The 21,156-nt window shown below is 43.3% G+C and overlaps 1 protein-coding gene across 1 annotated transcript in view; it reads left to right on the top strand.

Annotated features, from left to right (window-relative positions):
• The window catches only part of fbn2b (fibrillin 2b), a 205,583-nt gene that overhangs the window by 180,443 nt on the left and 3,984 nt on the right, over positions 1–21,156 (top strand). The window contains exons 55-64 of the mRNA XM_048560154.2: positions 604–735; positions 1,590–1,715; positions 3,415–3,621; positions 5,205–5,330; positions 6,585–6,707; positions 7,881–7,997; positions 12,081–12,209; positions 14,824–14,943; positions 15,903–16,134; positions 19,821–19,992. Coding sequence (XP_048416111.1) covers positions 604–735; positions 1,590–1,715; positions 3,415–3,621; positions 5,205–5,330; positions 6,585–6,707; positions 7,881–7,997; positions 12,081–12,209; positions 14,824–14,943; positions 15,903–16,134; positions 19,821–19,992 — 1,484 coding nt within the window. The remainder of the gene's footprint in view (positions 1–603; positions 736–1,589; positions 1,716–3,414; positions 3,622–5,204; positions 5,331–6,584; positions 6,708–7,880; positions 7,998–12,080; positions 12,210–14,823; positions 14,944–15,902; positions 16,135–19,820; positions 19,993–21,156) is intronic.

Raw genomic sequence — 21,156 nt, forward strand, 5'->3', positions numbered from 1 at the left:
AATTCATGATTGTGTAATGATTCAGAACCAGTTCAATCCATTATCACTTGTGAAGTGTTCTGTTACATCAATAGAGTGATCTGCCCCAGCTGTGGAGTGATCTGCCCCAGCTGTGGAGTGACCAATTCCAGGTTCAATGTAATCCAATACAAATTCAATCCAAATGGCCAACAAACATTTTGCAAATTGATAACCTGACCCAAACCTGATAATAACCTGCACAACTGACTGAATAAAGTTACAACTGACAAATTTGGTTCTTTTATGATAGAGCAGTCAGTCACGTAGGTATGATTAAATTTATAATTGTTAGCCCGTTTCACATGTGAATCATGTAGCCAGTGACTGAGCTTAATGTTTGTAACATCGTGCGCTGGAGAGTTCAAAGACTTTAGTTATCTGAGTGATTCATTTCCATTCTGTTGTAGCTCACTAGTTTATTCACAAACACTCAATATTCCAATATTGTTCCAAACACTTGGCAATTTTTAATAAAATAAACCATAAGTGAACGTATGTTATTGTGAATGAAAATGTGTGGAGAGTTGGGGGTCTGAGAGAGATGTTTATGCATTGCTGACTCATGCTAATCCCTAATTGCAGATTTGGATGAGTGTTCAGAAGGATTACATGACTGTGAGTCTCGAGGAATGATATGCAAGAACTTGATCGGCACTTTCATGTGCATCTGCCCACCAGGAATGATGCGAAGACCAGATGGAGAGGGCTGCATGGGTACATGTTCCTATGTGTGTATGTGTGTGTGTCGTTATTCATTCATGGGATGTCGGCACCGCTGGCTAGGCCAACATTTATTGCCCATCCCTAATTGCTCTGAGGGTGGTTAAGAGTCAACCACATAGCTGTGGGTCTGGAGTCACATGTAGGCCAGACCAGGTAAGGATGGCAGTTTCCTTCCCTAAAGGAAATTAGCAAATCAGATGGGTTTTTCCAACAATCAACAATGGCTTGGGGTGTTGCATTGTCAGAAACTTATTTTAGGTTAAGCACAGCCTTGTTTGTAGATTTTGTCCATAAAGGTTTCTCAGCTGTGAGTGCTCCCAACGCCCTGACCAACACATTTTGCCTTGGGAGCCGGCCTGAATATTGACTTCACCAGCTTCAAGATCTTTCCTCCACCAACTTGTCCATCTTCTGACTCACATGTCCACTTAACCCTTCCCAGTGATCAACCACAGTATCCCCCTCACTGCATCCTCCACCCAGACCCATCCTGCTCCCTCTATTTATTTATTTCTGTGCTCCCCTCCCCATCCCCAATTCTGATGAAGGGTTTCGGCCCGAAACATTGACTTCCCTGCTCCTCTGATACTGTCTGACCTGCTATGTTTTTCCAGCTCCGCATTTGTTGACTCCAGCTTCCAGCATCTGCAGTCCTCACTGTCTCCGTATCAATGATTATCCCTAAAATCAATCTGGGACCTTACTGGGTGTCAAATAGTCAACATAACAACAGTAACTGTGCATTAAATGAAGTGACATGTTGCTGAGAGACTGATAAGATGCTTTCTGTAACTGCAGTTCGTTCATTCTGAAACATGGTTAAAGTTCTATTGGAACATTTTCAGATGAAAATGAGTGTCGCACGAAACCAGGAATATGTCAGAATGGGCGGTGTATCAACACAGTGGGCAGCTACAGATGTGACTGCAATGAAGGATTCTTGGAAAGTCCGTCAGCTACAGAATGTCTGGGTAAGTGGGAAACCTAGAAGCGTCTGCAAGATCTGTTGGCAGCCTCTTGGGAATCAAGATGAAATTTGATTTTCTTGGGAATATTCCAGGGAATTATCAGGAGTAGGAAGAGAGGTTAGGGATCTTAAAATCAAATACTGCACAGAATGAACAGACTGGCTGAGACGCCAAGCAGTAATTTTCCAGTTTGTATTCTCATTCAATGTCCACTATTTAGATATAGCCAGCGAAATCAGAATTGTTCTGGTTTATTCTGGTGTTTGGCATTTAGCATAGCAGCAACACAAAAACTGTACATTTACCATTTCAGAGTGTATCAGCTGAATCACTAGTGCATTAACTCTCTTTTGACTGCTTATAATCATGGATTATACCAAACAGCTAATGGGTAGAGTGGTTGAATATTGAGAATGGAATTTCATTCTGAACTGAGCTGGATTCATCTGCTGCAGGTTAGCTTAAACCAGAACCAGAGTATCTTCCCATAGACTCTCTTGTCAGTGACCACTGACACCATCCATCCCACTGGCAATAAAGTACATTTCAGGGGCTGAATTTTTCTGTGTCTGTGGGTGTATGTTTTGGATTGGGTCACACTGTGGGTGTTCTCGTCTTTGAGGTTTTTGTGGCTGTGTGTAAAGCTGCATCTCCATTCATGTTTTTTCACTAGAGCGCAGGAGCTTGAGGGGTGACCTTACAGAGGTTTATAAAATCACAAGAGGCATAGATAAGGCGAATAGCGAATGTCTTTTCCCTACGATCTGGGAGTTCAAAACTAAGAGGCATATTTTTAAGATAATAAAATGTGAGGCTGGATGAACACAGCAGGCCAAGCAGCATCTCAGGAGCACAAAAGCTGACGTTTCGGGCCCAGACCCTTCATTGCTCTCTGATGAAGGGTCTGGGCCCGAAACGTCAGCTTTTGTGCTCCTGAGATGCTGCTTGGCCTGCTGTGTTCATCCAGCCTCACATTTTATTATCTTGGAATCTCCAGCATCTGCAGTTCCCATTATCTCTGGCATATTTTTAAGGTGAGAGGAGTGCAATTTAAAAAGGACATGAGGGGCAACTTTTTGTACCCACAGAGTGGTTTGTGTGTGTAATGAACTACTAGAGGAAGTGGTGGATGCAGTTACAGTCATAACGTTTCATAGATATTTGTCTAAGCACATGAAAAGGAAAGGTTTGGAGAGATATGGGCGAAGCGCAGGCAGGTGGCACCAGTTGGACTGAAGTGTCTGTTTCCATACTGTATGATTCTATGTTGAATATTTAACTATGTGAAAAGAACTGTCAGGTTAAAGTGATTAATTTGACTTTGAATATATGGTATTCCCTGAATATGCACCAGACCGTAGAACATTAATTTGCAATTAAACACACAGATGTTGATCTTCCTCTTTTCCAAAGAAAATCTCCTTCTTCTGAAGTTGTTGACTTCCAGTTCCCTGGTTGGTCACCCCACACTGGGGTATTTTTAACATAGTCCCACATCAGATAGTGCCTTTAGAAGGTGAGCCATTGGAATTCCATGAAGTTTTAGAAGTTAGAATAACAGGAAGAAGAAATTAAATGAAACGGCAAATACAGGATCATTTTTCTTTTGTTTAACAATTTTTAAGAACGAAGTTGTGATTCATATCCTGTTGTCTGTGGATGACCTCTGTAATCCGACCTCACACCCTTTCTTCTAATCTAGACAATCGTCAAGGGTTCTGTTTCATTGAAGTTTTGCAAACCATGTGCCAAATGTCATCCACCAACCGTAACATGGTCACCAAGTCTGAGTGCTGCTGCAATGGAGGCAGAGGATGGGGCAACCAATGTGAGATATGTCCACTACCCGGCACTGCCCGTTACAAAAAAATGTGCCCACATGGACCTGGATATGCCACAGATGGTAGAGGTAAAGCAGATCTATACAGGTCACCTCTGTCTTTCAAAACTAGATGTTGCGTGAGTAATTTCCAAATATGCATCAACCAAGACCTTTGGTACTTAGTGGGTGTGATTTCAAGTGAATGGTCAGAAAACCACGTACCTATATTTCAAAAATGTTTTTTTTTAGTGGGTGTGGCTTCTGGTCAGGCACAGAAGGTAGGAAACTGACCTCCTCTGTGTACTGGTTATGTCAGTGAACTCCCATCTGTTTACTGATAACAAAGTGTTCAGTGAGTCACCTCATCAGTCCCTCACTGCAGTGTGAATGCCCTCATCCATTTTAAATGTTGCGTTTGTTCGAGTCCATTATCACTGGCACCTTTCAAAGGTGATGCCAGCATAGAAAAGGCACCATGGGTAAGATGCACCAATGCCTCAAATTGACATTTCAGACCATACTAATGCCCTGCAAGGAAGAAACTTGTTAGTACGTTTCAGTCTGATAACAGTACCACAGTATACCCTGTTGCACAGCATGAAGACTGACTACACTCTTCGTAGATCTATTCTAACAGACACGCCTTGGTACAACCCTGGAGGATACCAGTCCTACCAGTGGTGTAACACCGTCTGACAAATGTTTATTTGTACAGAGAGATGAGCCCATACGACCACGAATCAGTATCTCAGATGAAGTTACAGATCAGCAATACAATGAAGAAAGCATTTTGCCTTTGTGGCGCACTTTTCCATGAATGCAATGCTGTTTAACTCCAGTCCACGTTTAAGGGTCACATAAAATTTGTCTCAAAGTTGAGTCCTTTTCTCGGAACCCAGCACAGTTCAGGAACTCATTATTTCAGGATTCACTGGATTTTGTTTTTATCCATTCGTGGGATGTGGGCATCGCTGGCTGGGACAGCATCCCTAATCGCTCCAGAGGGCAGTTAAGATTCAACCTCATAGCTATGACTCCGGAGTCACATGCAGGCCAGACGGGTAAGGACTGAAGATTTCCTTGCCTGAAAGACATTAGTGAACAAGATGGGGCTTTCCAACAATCAGCAACAGTTTCATGGTCATCATTAGACTGTTAATTCCACATAGTTACTGAATTCAAATTCTACTGTCTGCTGTGACAGAATTCAAACCCAAGTCCCTCGGACATTATCTGGGTCTCTAGATTAATAATCTCACAATAATACCATGAGGCTATTCCCTCCCCCTCAAAAATGTTCCATAATGTTATACCCTGCCCTGGGCTGACTTCAAACCAACCTTTAGCGTAATTACCCTCATATACAATTTCTCCTTTGATCTGATGAAATACAAGGGTTTTTCAATCTTTCAGGGTTGTTTGAATGCTTTTAAACTAATTTAGTTCGAAGTTTCTCTGGATTTCCCCTGTGATATCATATCTTCAGCTCTTTCCAAAGTAAGCCCAGCTACAGTTTTACAGCTCTGTCCTGTCTTCTATGCTGACTTTTCTTAAAAGCTAAAACCTAAAAGATAGATTCCTAAAACTGAATTTGTATTCTTAAAACAAATGAGCTATGAATTAGATATTCACAACAGCATACCAATACAGATACTTCTTGTCCATTTCAGATATCGATGAATGTAGAGTGGTACCAAACTTGTGTAAGAATGGACAGTGCATCAATACCGTGGGCTCCTTCCGCTGTTTCTGTAATATTGGATACACCACTGATTTGACATCAACCTCCTGTGTTGGTGAGAACCATTTGTGTCACCCTTTCTGAGCACAAACTGTAGGTGATGTGGATCACCCTTGCAGGCGAACTTCTTGTTACACACGTTAACATTGTTTTCTTTAAGAAAAAGTACATGCTGTTCTTGAATTGAGACAGCCAAGTGACAGCTCAAGGCTGTAATGCTGGATGTCACTAAGGTTGGAAATAATGGGAGAGAAATTGAGGTAAGTTGGGAAATAGAGGCCAAATGAACAAGTTTTGATTTTAGAAACCTTCAGATTGGGGATGGGGGGAGAAGGGGTAAGACATGTCCAAGCTTTCAGATGCTTGAAAAGAATGGATTAGGAATTGTGAGAGACTGATAATTTGAGTACAGTGAGGATGCAAGGAACAGGAACAGTGGACTTGGATGGGATATCTGGAGCTCCAGAAGAACAAGAAAGATAAAGTTCTAAGAAACACTGAGATAACAAGGTGTAGAACTGGATGAACACAGCAGGCCAAGCAGCATCACAGGAACAGGAAAGCTGATGTTTCGGGCCAATCTGATGAAGGGTCTAGGCCCGAAACATCAGCTTTCCTGCTCCTAAGATGCTGCTTGGCCTGCTATGTTCATCTAGCTCTACACCTTATTATCTTGGATTCTCCAGCATCTGCAGTTCCTACTATCTCTTCTAAGAAACACTGACTACTGTAACATAAAGAAAGGCAAGGTAAGATGTGTTAGAGACCAAGAAGTAAGAGATGAATTGCTTACTATATAGGACACTTTCAAAAGGGCCTCAGTGAACTCCTCCCATTTTAGAAAAGGTTCAATAATTGCCTGGGATTGTGCCTTCATAGAGAAATAACAAATAAGGAGGAAGGGACCCCAAGAATAAGTGTTAATGGAAACCAGTATGTCATGTTAATCTTTTCCAGCAAGACTAGGGTTGAATGATTGAATGAGAACCAGAATGAAGGCCTCTAAGAAGGAAATGAAACACAACCGATACTTTTCTATTTGTTAATCCCAGTGAAAACTATTTGAAAGCAAATTTGATTCAATTCCTGATCAGTGCTATTCTGAACTCCATTGCTTCTTCCTAAACAGATGTAGCAACAGAGAAGGCTTCCAATGTTTGTCTGGAGCAATGCACTCAGTGGTTATCTAGAACCGCGCACACTAATCATGGCCCCAATAACCCTGGTGACTCAGAAAGAACTGGCTATATGGGATTCGGAAAAGTAACTCAGAGCATTAACATGTTCTTCCCCCATTGCTTCCTTACAGATTTCGATGAATGTGCGCAGTCTCCCAAACCGTGCAACTTCATCTGCAAGAACATGGAAGGTAGCTACCAGTGCTCTTGTCCACGAGGCTACATCCTGCAGGAAGATGGAAAGACGTGTAAAGGTAAGGAGCTGGCGAGCTGCTAATCATAGGTGTTCTGCATTGCCCTAGCAAGCAGAATACTTATGTGTCGTTGGTGGCCCAAACAAAAGTGTTCTTTGCCACTGAGTAAGAAGGTTTAAGGTTCAAGTCCCTGTCTAGAGATTTGAGTCTCTGAAAATCTAGGCTGATGATCACATCACACTAACTAGGGAGTGCTGCACTGCTTAGAATTTATATCTTTTGAATAAGGTAGTTAATGAATTCCTGTATATTGTCCTGCGTAATATAAAAGATCCCATGGAAGTACTTTGAAGAGAGCCATGAATTTATCTGTAGTAACCTGGTCAAATAATATAAAGAAATAGACAGATTATCTGGCTATTGTCGTGATTCAATTATGTGATCTTACTGTGCATTAGTTAGTATTTCCTAAATTGAAAGTGACTATGCTACAAACAATAATCATCCAGCACTTGGTTCTGCAGGGGATATCAGAGGTGAGACAGAAACAACTGACCTCTGCACATTTTGTGGTTGAGGGACATCCCCATTGGTGAGAGGAAACAACCTTCTGAAAATGACGTGCATTTAAGTTGCACCAACCTGGTGCAAGGGTGAAAAGAAATTTCTTTTTCCCTTTTTGAGAATTCCACTTTTTGTCCTCCGGTAGAATTATCAAGTTCAGGAAGTTTCCCAATAGAGTTTGATCTGGCTTTAGTGATATCAATCTGAATCAGCTCCCTCCTCCAACACCAGTGCTGCTTAGATTACCCTGAATAGGGGAAATGATTTTATAACCTATAACCCTATCCAAGGATTGGGAGTTTTGTTCCTGCACCCTGCAGTTATTGGCTGACATGTCAGTGTGCAGCCTCGTTGACATCGCTTATTATTTTAAGAGATTTAAAAAATTTCAGCCAGGCAGCTGCCTGAATCCCAGGCTGGTCCCTTGGTGAAAGTGCTTCTAATACTGAAGAACTGAGACTATGAAACTTATTCCAGAAAAGATGCTTTTCACTTCCCTTTAAAATCACAACCCATGAAACCCAATGCTAAGAATAGTGCCATTTCACTTGCTGAAGTATTATTTCCATTAATCGTTCCCCAGGATTATTCCCATTTCTCATCTCTCTCGAATAATTTCTATTTTGTGTCCCCCTGGATTTTTCTTTCTTTTTTCTGTTAATCCCATAGATCTTGATGAATGCTCAACAAAACAGCATAACTGTCAGTTCCTGTGTGTTAACACAATTGGATCCTTTGCGTGCAAATGTCCGCCTGGTTTCACACAACACCACACATCATGCATCGGTGAGTAAATGTGAACAGTTACAAAGGACTGCTTTATATTCCAAAGCATTTCCAAATCTGTATTGATTCCAACTTGAGTCAGTTAGAATTGTTCAGAGTTAACCCTTCCTTGCTGGGTTGGGTTAACTCAGTGCAGTTCTGAGCCATTCTGTGTGACACAGTTCATGGCTTAAACTATTAACGTGATCAGGAACTCTGCTTCCGAATCGAGGTTTCCCCTACAAAGGGAGTAGACCCATGCATTTGTTGAGTGGGTAGGTAAACACCCTGTGCAATGTGATATTCCCTGCCTAATGTAGGTTGAGTGGTTATGTTCACTGCCAAATGTGTGTGTGTGGGTATGTTCACTGCCCGGTGTGTGTTGGGTGTATTATCACTGCCCGGTGTGTGCTGGGTGTATTATCACTGCCCAGTGTGTACTGGGTGTATAATCACTGCCCGGTGTGTGTTGGGTGTATTATCACTGCCCGGTGTGTGTTGGGTGTATTATCACTGCCCGGTGTGTGCTGGGTGTATAATCACTGCCCAGTGTGTGCTGGGTGTATTATCACTGCCCGGTGTGTACTGGGTGTATAATCACTGCCCGGTGTGTACTGGGTGTATAATCACTGCCCGGTGTGTACTGGGTGTATAATCACTGCCCGGTGTGTACTGGGTGTATAATCACTGCCCGGTGTGTACTGGGTGTATTATCACTGCCCAGTGTGTACTGGGTGTATAATCACTGCCCGGTGTGTGCTGGGTGTATAATCACTGCCCGGTGTGTACTGGGTGTATAATCACTGCCCAGTGTGTGCTGGGTGTATAATCACTGCCCGGTGTGTACTGGGTGTATAATCACTGCCCAGTGTGTGCTGGGTGTATAATCACTGCCCGGTGTGTGCTGGGTGTATAATCACTGCCCAGTGTGTGCTGGGTGTATAATCACTGCCCAGTGTGTGCTGGGTGTATAATCACTGCCCGGTGTGTACTGGGTGTATAATCACTGCCCGGTGTGTGCTGGGTGTATAATCACTGCCCAGTGTGTGCTGGGTGTATAATCACTGCCCGGTGTGTGCTGGGTGTATTATCACTGCCCGGTGTGTACTGGGTGTATAATCACTGCCCAGTGTGTACTGGGTGTATAATCACTGCCCAGTGTGTACTGGGTGTATTATCACTGCCCAGTGTGTACTGGGTGTATAATCACTGCCCAGTGTGTGCTGGGTGTATAATCACTGCCCAGTGTGTGTTGGGTGTATTATCACTGCCCAGTGTGTACTGGGTGTATAATCACTGCCCAGTGTGTACTGGGTGTATAATCACTGCCCGGTGTGTACTGGGTGTATAATCACTGCCCAGTGTGTGCTGGGTGTATAATCACTGCCCAGTGTGTACTGGGTGGGTGTGTCCACTGCCCAGTGTGTACTGGGTGTATTATCACTGCCCGGTGTGTGCTGGGTGTATAATCACTGCCCAGTGTGTACTGGGTGTATAATCACTGCCCGGTGTGTGCTGGGTGTATAATCACTGCCCGGTGTGTACTGGGTGTATAATCACTGCCCAGTGTGTACTGGGTGTATAATCACTGCCCGGTGTGTACTGGGTGTATAATCACTGCCCGGTGTGTACTGGGTGTATAATCACTGCCCGGTGTGTACTGGGTGTATTATCACTGCCCGGTGTGTACTGGGTGTATTATCACTGCCCGGTGTGTGCTGGGTGTATTATCACTGCCCGGTGTGTGCTGGGTGTATAATCACTGCCCAGTGTGTACTGGGTGTATAATCACTGCCCGGTGTGTACTGGGTGTATAATCACTGCCCAGTGTGTGCTGGGTGTATAATCACTGCCCAGTGTGTACTGGGTGTATAATCACTGCCCAGTGTGTGCTGGGTGTATTATCACTGCCCGGTGTGTACTGGGTGTATAATCACTGCCCAGTGTGTGCTGGGTGTATTATCACTGCCCGGTGTGTACTGGGTGTATAATCACTGCCCGGTGTGTACTGGGTGTATAATCACTGCCCGGTGTGTACTGGGTGTATTATCACTGCCCGGTGTGTACTGGGTGTATAATCACTGCCCAGTGTGTGCTGGGTGTATTATCACTGCCCGGTGTGTACTGGGTGTATTATCACTGCCCGGTGTGTACTGGGTGTATAATCACTGCCCGGTGTGTACTGGGTGTATAATCACTGCCCAGTGTGTGCTGGGTGTATTATCACTGCCCGGTGTGTACTGGGTGTATAATCACTGCCCGGTGTGTACTGGGTGTATAATCACTGCCCAGTGTGTGCTGGGTGTATAATCACTGCCCGGTGTGTACTGGGTGTATAATCACTGCCCAGTGTGTGCTGGGTGTATTATCACTGCCCAGTGTGTACTGGGTGTATTATCACTGCCCGGTGTGTGCTGGGTGTATAATCACTGCCCAGTGTGTACTGGGTGTATAATCACTGCCCGGTGTGTACTGGGTGTATAATCACTGCCCGGTGTGTGCTGGGTGTATAATCACTGCCCGGTGTGTGCTGGGTGTATAATCACTGCCCGGTGTGTGTTGGGTGTATAATCACTGCCCGGTGTGTGCTGGGTGTATAATCACTGCCCGGTGTGTGCTGGGTGTATAATCACTGCCCGGTGTGTGTTGGGTGTATTATCACTGCCCGGTGTGTACTGGGTGTATAATCACTGCCCGGTGTGTGCTGGGTGTATAATCACTGCCCGGTGTGTACTGGGTGTATTATCACTGCCCGGTGTGTACTGGGTGTATTATCACTGCCCGGTGTGTACTGGGTGTATAATCACTGCCCGGTGTGTACTGGGTGTATAATCACTGCCCAGTGTGTGCTGGGTGTATAATCACTGCCCGGTGTGTACTGGGTGGGTGTGTCCACTGCCCAGTGTGTACTGGGTGTATTATCACTGCCCGGTGTGTGCTGGGTGTATAATCACTGCCCAGTGTGTGCTGGGTGTATAATCACTGCCCAGTGTGTACTGGGTGTATAATCACTGCCCAGTGTGTACTGGGTGTATAATCACTGCCCAGTGTGTACTGGGTGTATAATCACTGCCCAGTGTGTACTGGGTGTATAATCACTGCCCGGTGTGTACTGGGTGTATAATCACTGCCCAGTGTGTACTGGGTGTATAATCACTGCCCGGTGTGTGCTGGGTGTATAATCACTGCCCGGTGTGTACTGGGTGTATAATCACTGCCCAGTGTGTACTGGGTGTATAATCACTGCCCGGTGTGTACTGGGTGTATAATCACTGCCCGGTGTGTACTGGGTGTATAATCACTGCCCGGTGTGTGCTGGGTGTATAATCACTGCCCGGTGTGTGCTGGGTGGGTGTGTTCACTGCCTGGTGTGTGCTGGGTGTATAATCACTGCCCAGTGTGTGCTGGGTGTATTATCACTGCCCGGTGTGTGCTGGGTGTATTATCACTGCCCAGTGTGTACTGGGTGTATTATCACTGCCCGGTGTGTACTGGGTGTATAATCACTGCCCGGTGTGTACTGGGTGTATAATCACTGCCCAGTGTGTACTGGGTGGGTGTGTTCACTGCCTGGTGTGTGCTGGGTGTATAATCACTGCCCGGTGTGTGCTGGGTGGGTGTGTTCACTGCCCGGTGTGTGCTGGGTGTATAATCACTGCCCGGTGTGTGCTGGGTGGGTGTGTTCACTGCCTGGTGTGTGCTGAGTGGATAAGTCCACTCCCCAATGACTGCTGCTTCGATGTGATCACTGTTTGTCACAGACTCACACAAAGCAAGAAAATCCCTGGCTCATCTATCAAGTTGTAGTAGGTCAGTCAATCTAAGCTGCAACTGAAATAAACTTGATGAAATTGGCTCTGTGCCTCTGATAAAATATTAACCATGGTCCCTGCTCCTGACCACTATGATTGAACTTTGAGAGACACATCTGTGTACGTGTGTCGACAACGACTGAGGGCAGGATCAATCTTAGCTTTGATTCACATCTCCCCTCGCCCCATTTCTCTGTGCCCCCAATGCACAACCATCATGGATACCTGATATAATTTGTGTCTATTCACTGAGTGCCCTTAGTAAAATAACTTTATCATCTCTTGACAACAGACAATAATGAATGCATGGGCCAGCCTACAATCTGTGGTTCAAAGGGCACGTGCCAGAATACACCAGGAAGCTTCAGCTGTGACTGCCAGAAGGGTTTCTCATTGGATGGCACTGGTTTTAATTGTGAAGGTAAAAGGAGTGAGAGTGTTTATAGTGCACTGAACTGAACGGAAAACATTTTCTTCACAGGGCATGAAGAATGAGTCTAATAATGAAATAGACACTGTCCACTGTTGATGTTTAAAAGGTGGCACATCACTCCACCTCACCCTTTTAGAAGTTTAGATAGAGGGAATCAGGAGTTCTGGTTCCTACATTGTATAAAGTGGATAGTGTAGGGTTGATGCTCCTGAATTAAATAGAAAGAATAACACAGGAACTGCAAAGTGATATGGTTCATGCATTGGTTTTAATTCGCAAACTCCTTAGATTTGGGGAAGGCTCAGTTAGGTTGGAAAATAGTTAATGTACCTCCTTTATTCAGAAACAGAGAGAGGCAGAAACCTGGAGATGACAGGCCAGTTAGCTTTACATCTGATTTAGGGAAGATGTTAGAAGCCAATTTGACAATGTTATAGCAGGGCACTTGGGGAAAAAAATTCAAAGTAATCAGGCAGAGATAACATGGTTTAGTTAAAGGGAATTCATATTTAATCAGGTTTTGCTGGAAAAGCTCAGCAGGTCTGGCAGCATCTATGGAGAGAAATCAGAGTTAATGTTTCAGGTCCAGTAACCCTTCCTCAGAACTGAGTTTTTACAATTTATATTAATGACTTGGATGTAGGGACTGATGGTATGGTTCTAAATTTGCTCATGACATAAAAGATAGATAGGAATGGAAGTTATGAAGAAGATATAAGGAAGTGATAAAGGGATTTAGATAAGTGAGTTGGCAAAGATTTGGCAAATGGAGTATAATAGCAAAAACATGAAATTATCCATTTTGGTAGGAAGAATACAAAAAAAGCAAAAGGTTAGTGTGCAGGTGCAGCAAGTAATTAGAAAAACTAATAGAACATTATCATTGTTATGAGGGGTATTGAATACAAATGTGAGACCACATCTGAGTCAGTGTATAATATTATTCTCTCTATTTTAGGAAGGATGTAGATGTGTTAAACCAGTTCAGAGAAGGTTTACGGTGGTAATATCCGAATGTGTGGGTTGGACAAGTTAGATTTGTTTTCTGCTGGAGTTTAGAGGACTAAGAGGCCACTTCGTCAAAACATTCTAAGATCCCTGAGGGGTCTTGACCTGTGGAAGTGAACAAGATCTATCCTTTAACTAGCAGTCAAAAAAATAAGGGATCACTCATTTAAAACAGATGAGACAAGTTTATTTTTTCTCAGAGCATTGTGAGATTTTGGATCTCTTTCTCAAAAGATGAAGGCAGCAGAGTTTTTGAAAACTGGTAAGGCAGGTAGACTGGTTGTTGGTAAGCAAGGAGGTGGATGGTTATCAGGGCAAGCAAGAACGTAAGCTATAATCTAATTAAATGGCAGAGCCGAATAGCATACACCTGTTCCTAATGTGCATATTTGTGTGCATGTTTATTGGTTACATTCCTGAATTGCTGTAAATGGCAGAGAGAAAGTGGAGAGAGGAGCATGAAAAAATAGTTCCTGGGGTAGCTGCCTTGCAGAATGAGATAACTGTGTTTCAGTCTCTACCAGCTTCCGTTCAGAGTCTTATCCTTTTGAGAGACTAGGAGAATCATCCAACGCTCCTGTGACCCTGACAACAACAGACTTGTCCTTTTATAGCTGGCCAAGGGTAAAATCACATAAAGCAACAGCATGAATTGAGCCATTGAATTACAAAGCAAGAAGGAAGCCATTCAGCCCTATATACCTATTCCAAATCTTTCAAAAGGCTATCCAGTTTGTAGTCTTTCTCCCATAGTCCTTTTGGAAAGAAAACATGAAGACTTTAGCTCAAGAACTGAAAATTGTATCTACTGCTGATAGGATCAAATCACCATTATTGGTCCAACCCAAACTGGAGTCAGCTTTAAGTCCACCCAGAGATGCCGTTAAGATGTTAAAATATTCAATGCAAAATTTGTCTTACTTTTTTTTTACTCAAACATATCAACAGTGTTTGCTGTTTTAGTTGTCCCACAATTTGTCTTTTTGCCATTTGTTCCTGTACCTTGATGTATTTTCAGGCTGAGAAGCTTTGGAATCCCCATTTTGCCACTGAAAGGGTGGTGGGTTGCGCTTCTACCCATCAATCCTCATCCTGACTCTGTGACAGATTTCAGCTCTCTCCCGAGGTCTGCCAGACTTTATCACAGGTCAGGACAATGGAGACCTAGTGACAATGGGTTCCAACTCAAATTCTTCACAATCATTCATTCATGCCAAGATTACAGGGAAAGTTGTTCACAATTCATTCATTTTGAACCAGATTCAACAGAAAATCAGACATACTTTAGTGAATTATTTATGTAATTCTTCTGATGTACTGATGTGCAAATAACTATAGAGTAGGGATGTATAGCAGCCAATTGCTCCTACTGTGGAATGTAATTTGGATTAAAGACCATTCCTGACCCTTTTTATATTGAATGGATTTCTGATTCAGGCTCAAGTCTTTAAGTTTCTAGTGATCTTGAGACTGCATGTTTGGTCCCTGTAAGTAACTGTACGTCCAGAAGCAGCTCTGTTTCACTTCTCTCAATGCCACATCTCACCTAATATCTGACTACCTCAGGTTGCTTTCCTTACTCTCTAACCCGCAGATATTGATGAGTGTGATGGGAACCATAGGTGTCAGCATGGCTGCCAGAATATGCTGGGTGGATACAGATGCAGCTGCCCTCAAGGGTACATGCAACACTATCAGTGGAACCAGTGCGTGGGTGAGTATTAGAGCTCTTGGGACTCAGGAGATCTGGGAAACTTCAGTGTAATTGAAAATGAGGGAGTCAATGCAACTCCCATTTAACTTGTCAGTGGTACAGATTGGCACCACAACAGTAGTTAGCAGCATATGAGTGTCAGCTGGAACACATTGCTAAACTTTAGATTGATGCCTAAGGAGTAACTCTCTAATCTTGGTGAAATAGAATGAGGTAATGCCTGAACATGAGCAGGTTACAGCCCCTTCAGTCGCAGGAATCGTGTGCAGTGGGATAGTACAGAGGGGAAAGGGGGCAAAACAAAAACAAAAGATAAAACTTGAAATAAGGTTTGAAAATTAAATCACCAGAGTTGCATTTTCAAAAAAAAAAGTTAGAATGATCTCTATTCAGGACAACTTCGATTCACAAATCGTCATTGTCAAGGTGAAGTTCAGGATTGAACTGTGTAAACAATTACACAGAAGGAAACTGTCTCAACTGTAACTAGAGTCAAGTGGAAAATGCTGCACCCAGTCAGGTAGTGGGTTGGTTAGGAAGTTCCCTTGGTCAATGTTAGGTTTGTGCTGAGACAGCTGGCTTCGGTCAAGGCAGCAATAGGACCGTGGCAATTGGCCTCAGTGTTCCTGGGCTAGGGAGGAGTGAGTTAAAATTCCAACTCCACTTTCCACTGTATCTCAGCACACATGACAATAATAAATCAAATAAAAATGATGTGAAAATGCCTGCTTGACAATCAAAATAGATGAGATTTTGTGAATGCGAGCAGGGGTCATCATATGCCCTTCCCCATGTCCCTAGTACAGGATGGCTAGGTGTCTAAGCCAATGCACTAAGAATAAAGGGTTACAGATGTGACCATGGGACTGTATCCCAGGGAGTGTCAGTACTTTCAGGGCAGCAAGTGAGAATATTATTGAAGATGTTGCTTTGCTAATCTCCCTTTGACTGTTTTGCAGATGAGAATGAATGCAGCAATCCCACAGCCTGTGGAGCTGCCTCCTGTTATAACACTCTCGGTAGCTATAAATGCCTCTGTCCATCTGGGTTTGATTTTGACCAGTACTCTGGGGGATGTCAGGATGTGAATGAATGCTCAGTCTCTGGAAACCCCTGCACATATGGCTGCTCCAATACAGATGGTGGTTACCTCTGCGGCTGCCCTGGGGGCTACTTCAGGGTGGGCCAAGGGTAAGTGACAGGTCAATGATGGACTCGAAGGGATGGAGAACTGATGTGCTGTGGTACTGTTGAATAATAAGGTCCAAAATTTGAATAGTTGAAGAAATTTCTAGTCTCAAGTTAAATGCAAAAGGATAAAAGATTAGGGCAGTCAACGAGGATTCCCAAAACAGGAAATAAATTCAGCTTTAATCAAATTTATTGGACCATTTTCCTTTAATGCTGCTATCACTGTCCTATCCATGGCTATATATAAATAATACTTCACCCTTGACAACAAGTAAATTCCTTTTGGGACATGTCTTATGAGTAGAGCAAATTTAAACATGTCCCATGAATCTCATTATTTGCAAATAACTCTACCTCCATGTCTTTGTGCAGGAACATAATCTTCCTCTCTGCCTTGCCCTCACAAAATTCAGATAGTCCTTGTTGGAATATAAGATCATAAATGGAAGAGGAAGTCGTATAAGTTCTGGCCTTATCCTCATTGAGGGTGCCAGTATATACACAGGACACATGTTAGAACATGGAACAGTACAGCACAGAACAGGCCCTTCAGCCCACAATGTTGTGCCGACCATTGATCCTCATGTATGCACCCTCAAATTTCTGTGATCATATACATGTCCAGCAGTCTCTTAAATGACCCCAATGACCTTGCTTCCACAACTACTGCTGGCAACGCATTCCATGCTCTCACAACTCTCTGCGTAAAGAACCTGCCTCTGACATCCCCTCGATACTTTCCACCAACCAGCTTAAAGCTATGATCCCTCGTGCTAGCCATTTCTGCCCTGGGAAATAGTCTCTGGCTATCAACTCTATCTATGCCTCTCATTATCTTGTATACCTCAATTAGGTCCCCTCTCCTCCTCCTTTTCTCCAATGAAAAGAGACCGAGCTCAGTCAACCTCTCTTCATAAGATAAGCCCTCCAGTCCAGGCAGCATCCTGGTAAACCTCCTCTGAACCCTCTCCAAAGCATCCACATCTTTCCTATAATAGGGCGCCCAGAACTGGACGCAGTATTCCAAGTGCGGTCTAACCAAAGTTTTATAGAGCTGCAACAAGAACTCACGACTCTTAAACTCAATCCCCCTGTTAATGAAAGCCAAAACACCATATGCTTTCTTAACAACCCTGTCCACTTGGGTGGCCATTTTAAGGGATCTATGTATCTGCACACCAAGATCCCTCTGTTCCTCCACGCTGCCAAGAATCCTATCCTTAATCCTGTACTCAGCTTTCAAATTCGACCTTCCAAAATGCATCACCTCGCATTTATCCAGGTTGAACTCCATCTGCCACCTCTCAGCCCATCTCTGCATCCTGTCAATGTCCCGCTGCAGCCTACAACAGCCCTCTACACTGTCAACGACACCTCCGACCTTTGTGTCGTCTGCAAACTTGCTGACCCATCCTTCAATTCCCTCGTCCAAGTCATTAATAAAAATTACAAACAGTAGAGGCCCAAGGACAGAGCCCTGTGGAACTCCACTCACCATTGACTTCCAGGCAGAATATTTTCCTTCTACTACCACTCGCTGTCTTCTGTTGGCCAGCCAATTCTGTATCCAAGCAGCTAAGTTCCCCTGTATCCCATTCCTCCTGACCTTCTGAATGAGCCTACCATGGGGAACCTTATCAAATGCCTTACTGAAGTCCATATACACCACATCCACAGCTCGACCCTCATCAACCTTTCTAGTCACATCCTCAAAAAACTCGATAAGGTTTGTAAGGCATGACCTACCCCTCACAAAGCCGTGTTAACTGTATTTGATCAAGCCATGCTCTTCCAGATGGTCATAAATCTTATCCCTCAGAATCCTTTCTAACACCTTGCAGACGACAGACGTGAGACTTACCGGTCTATAATTGCCGGGGATTTCCCTATTTCCTTTCTTGAAGAGAGGAATTACATTTGCCTCTCTCCAGTCCTCAGGTACGACTCCAGTGGAGAGCGAGGATGCAAAGATCTTCGCAAGTGGCGAAGCAATTGCATTTCTCGCTTCCCAAAGCAGCCGAGGACAAATCTGATCCGGGCCTGGCGACTTGTCAATCTTAATGTTTGACAAAATTTTCAGCACATCAGCTTCGTCTATCTCTATCCATTCCAGCATGCACACCTGCTCTTCAAAGGTTTCATTCACTACAAAGTTCGTTTCTTTCTTAAAGACAGAAGCAAAAAACTCATTTAGGGCTTCCCCTACCTCCTCAGGCTCCACACACAAGTTCCCTATGCCATCCCTGATCGGCCCTACTCTTTCTTTGATCATTCTCTTATTCCTCACGTAAGTGTAAAATGCCTTTGTGTTTTCCCGGATTCCTTCTGCCAAGCCTTTCTCGTGCCCCCTCCTGGCTCTCCTCAGACCATTTTTGAGCTCCTCCCTTGCCTGCATGTAATCCTCTCTAGCTGAACTTGACCCTAGCTTCCTCCACCTTATGTAAGCTACCTTCTTCCTTTTCACTAGAAGCTCCACCGCTCTCGTCATCCAAGGTTCCTTAATCTTACCCCTTCTTGCCTGTCTCAGAGGGACATATTTACTCATCACTCCCAACAACTGTTCCTTAAACCGTTGGATAACATTAAGAAGAAATTATTAGGCACAAGTGAGGCGAACCAGCAAACATAGTTTAAAAAGTTTAGAAAACCTGCACTAAGCAATTACATATTAGCCATCTAGACCATGACATTGATAATTTCTTCTCTAAACCTTTTCACATTTCTCTCAACTCCCTAAAACCAAGCACATGAAATCTATGCTAATGTCTCCTTTGAATTATCGTCAATAACTTTTTGACTAATTGCATTCTTGTGAAGCATTATTGGATGGTTTACAAAGTTAAAGATGCTATACAAATGCAAGGTTTATTGATGATCTGAGATCAGTAATGGGAATATAATGGAAAACACTGCAGAGTTGGTTGGAGGAACTTTAGCTAGGAATAAGAGGATGCTGTTTGAAAAGCCTCTGGTTTCTTTGAATGCAGAGTGAAATTACCTATAATGTCGTTTATTTTCACCATCAGTAAGAGGAACAACTTATTACATAAATTGCCTTTAATGTAAAGCATCAGATCTCTCACTGTTTGCAGTTTCTGACCTAGCCCTCCCTCTTCCTACTCAAAGTTAATTTTATCCAGTCCCCTCAATCTACTCCTTGTTCAGCCCTCATACAATGTGACATTCTCAGTAAGTCCTGTTTCTCATCCTTTCAAAACCATCTCCTTTCATCCCTCCCTCAAATTCTCATGTGTGATCTCCAAAACCATTTTCCCCTCAGAGATCCTCCAATCTGTAATTGCCTCCTTCCCCATGTCTTTCTGTCCTGAAACTCCTTATTCAAAATCTCAAATGGTATCCTCTCCAAGTATGATCGGAGAGAAGAAGAAAACAGAATATTAAGACAGAAGCAAATGGTATGCTTTTACTTTATGGATGTTATAAAGAAAAATGAGTACATGGGAGAGATGGGCTTCAATGGGAGTTTAAGGGCTCCAAAGTGATGCAAAGGTGATTGTGTCCCACTAATCTATATCCGAGAGTACAACTGAATAAGGAGAGGTTTACATGTCAAGTACAGAATGATATATCCAAAATACTTCAAAATATATTTATTGCAATTGGTATGATTAGAATTTATGCTAAGTGTTTTCTTGTGTCTGTATTGCTGTTGATTCCCTGTTCAGACACTGTATATCAGGAATGGGGTTTGGAAATGGTCAATATCTACCTTTGGAGGAGGAAGAGGGTGACGCAGAGAATGTGCTGTCCCCTGAGACATGCTATGAATGCAAGATTAATGGCTACCCCAAGAGAGGCAGGCATCGGAGAAGCACAAATGGAACTGTGTCATATGAGGTAATTTCAGGAATTGCTTAAAACCATAAAAAAAGCATGTGTTTATACACAGTGTGTCTCAGTAACATCTCACTGTACTTCACATATAATGACTAATTGTGAATTGTAGTTAACAAAGTGTGGAGCTGAATGAACACACCGGGCGAAGCAACATCTCAAGAGCACAAAAGCTGACGTTTCAGGCCTAGACCCTTCATCAGAAAAGGTTTCTGATGAAGGGTCTAGGCCCGAAAAGTCACCTTTTGTGCTCCTAAGATGCTGCTTGGCCTGCTGTGTTCATCCAGCTCCACACTTTGTTATCTCGGATTCTCCAGCATCTGCAGTTCCCAATATCTGTGAATTGTAGTTATTTGTCTTGTGGGTAAATGCAGCAGTAATTTTTGTCTCTGGCAAGATCCCCAAAATACTGAATGGGATGAATGGATTATTAATCATCTTTTTGAGAGCAATGCTTAAAGAAGCATATTGCCCTAGAAATTGAGATTTCCTTGCTGTTCTTCAGATAATACTATGTAATCTTTTATGTCTGCCCCCTACTGTCTCATCTCAGGTGACTCTGATGTGGAAATGACTTCTAACTGTTTGATTCCCAAATCAATCAGGAAATCAGCAATGAAAAGTAGCAATTAAGATTAAGGAGGTTTTACTTTCTTTGGAAAGGAAATCTCAAGGTTTAAATTAAAATTTTCCAGATTTCAAAGGAAACTGATCACTTTGAAGCACTGAAATATCAGGAAATACAACCTAAAAATGAAGGGAAATTAGGGAAATTGGGGATCTTACAGAAACATATAAAATTATGAAGGGAAGAGATAAGTTAGAAGCAAGGAGGTTGTTTCCACTGATAGATGAAACTAGAACAAGTGGGTGTAGCCCCAAGATAAGGGGGAGCAGATTTGGGACTGAGTTGAGGAAGAACTTCTTCATCCAACAGGTTGTAAATCAGTGAAGCAGTTGGGGCTACCTCGTCGAGTGCTTTTAAGGCAAAGATAGATTTTTGAACAGGAAAGGAATTAAAGGTTCTGGTAAGCAGGTGGGTAACTGGAGCTGAGTCCACGACAAGATCAGCCATGATCTTATTGAAAGGCAGAGCAGGCTCAGTGGGCCAGATGGTCTACTCCTGCACCTATTTTTTATGTCCTTACTCAAAGGGTAATTGTTTCC

The sequence above is a fragment of the Stegostoma tigrinum genome, chromosome 30 (genome assembly GCF_030684315.1).
Source record: "Stegostoma tigrinum isolate sSteTig4 chromosome 30, sSteTig4.hap1, whole genome shotgun sequence".
In the NCBI taxonomy this organism is placed as follows: domain Eukaryota; kingdom Metazoa; phylum Chordata; class Chondrichthyes; order Orectolobiformes; family Stegostomatidae; genus Stegostoma; species Stegostoma tigrinum.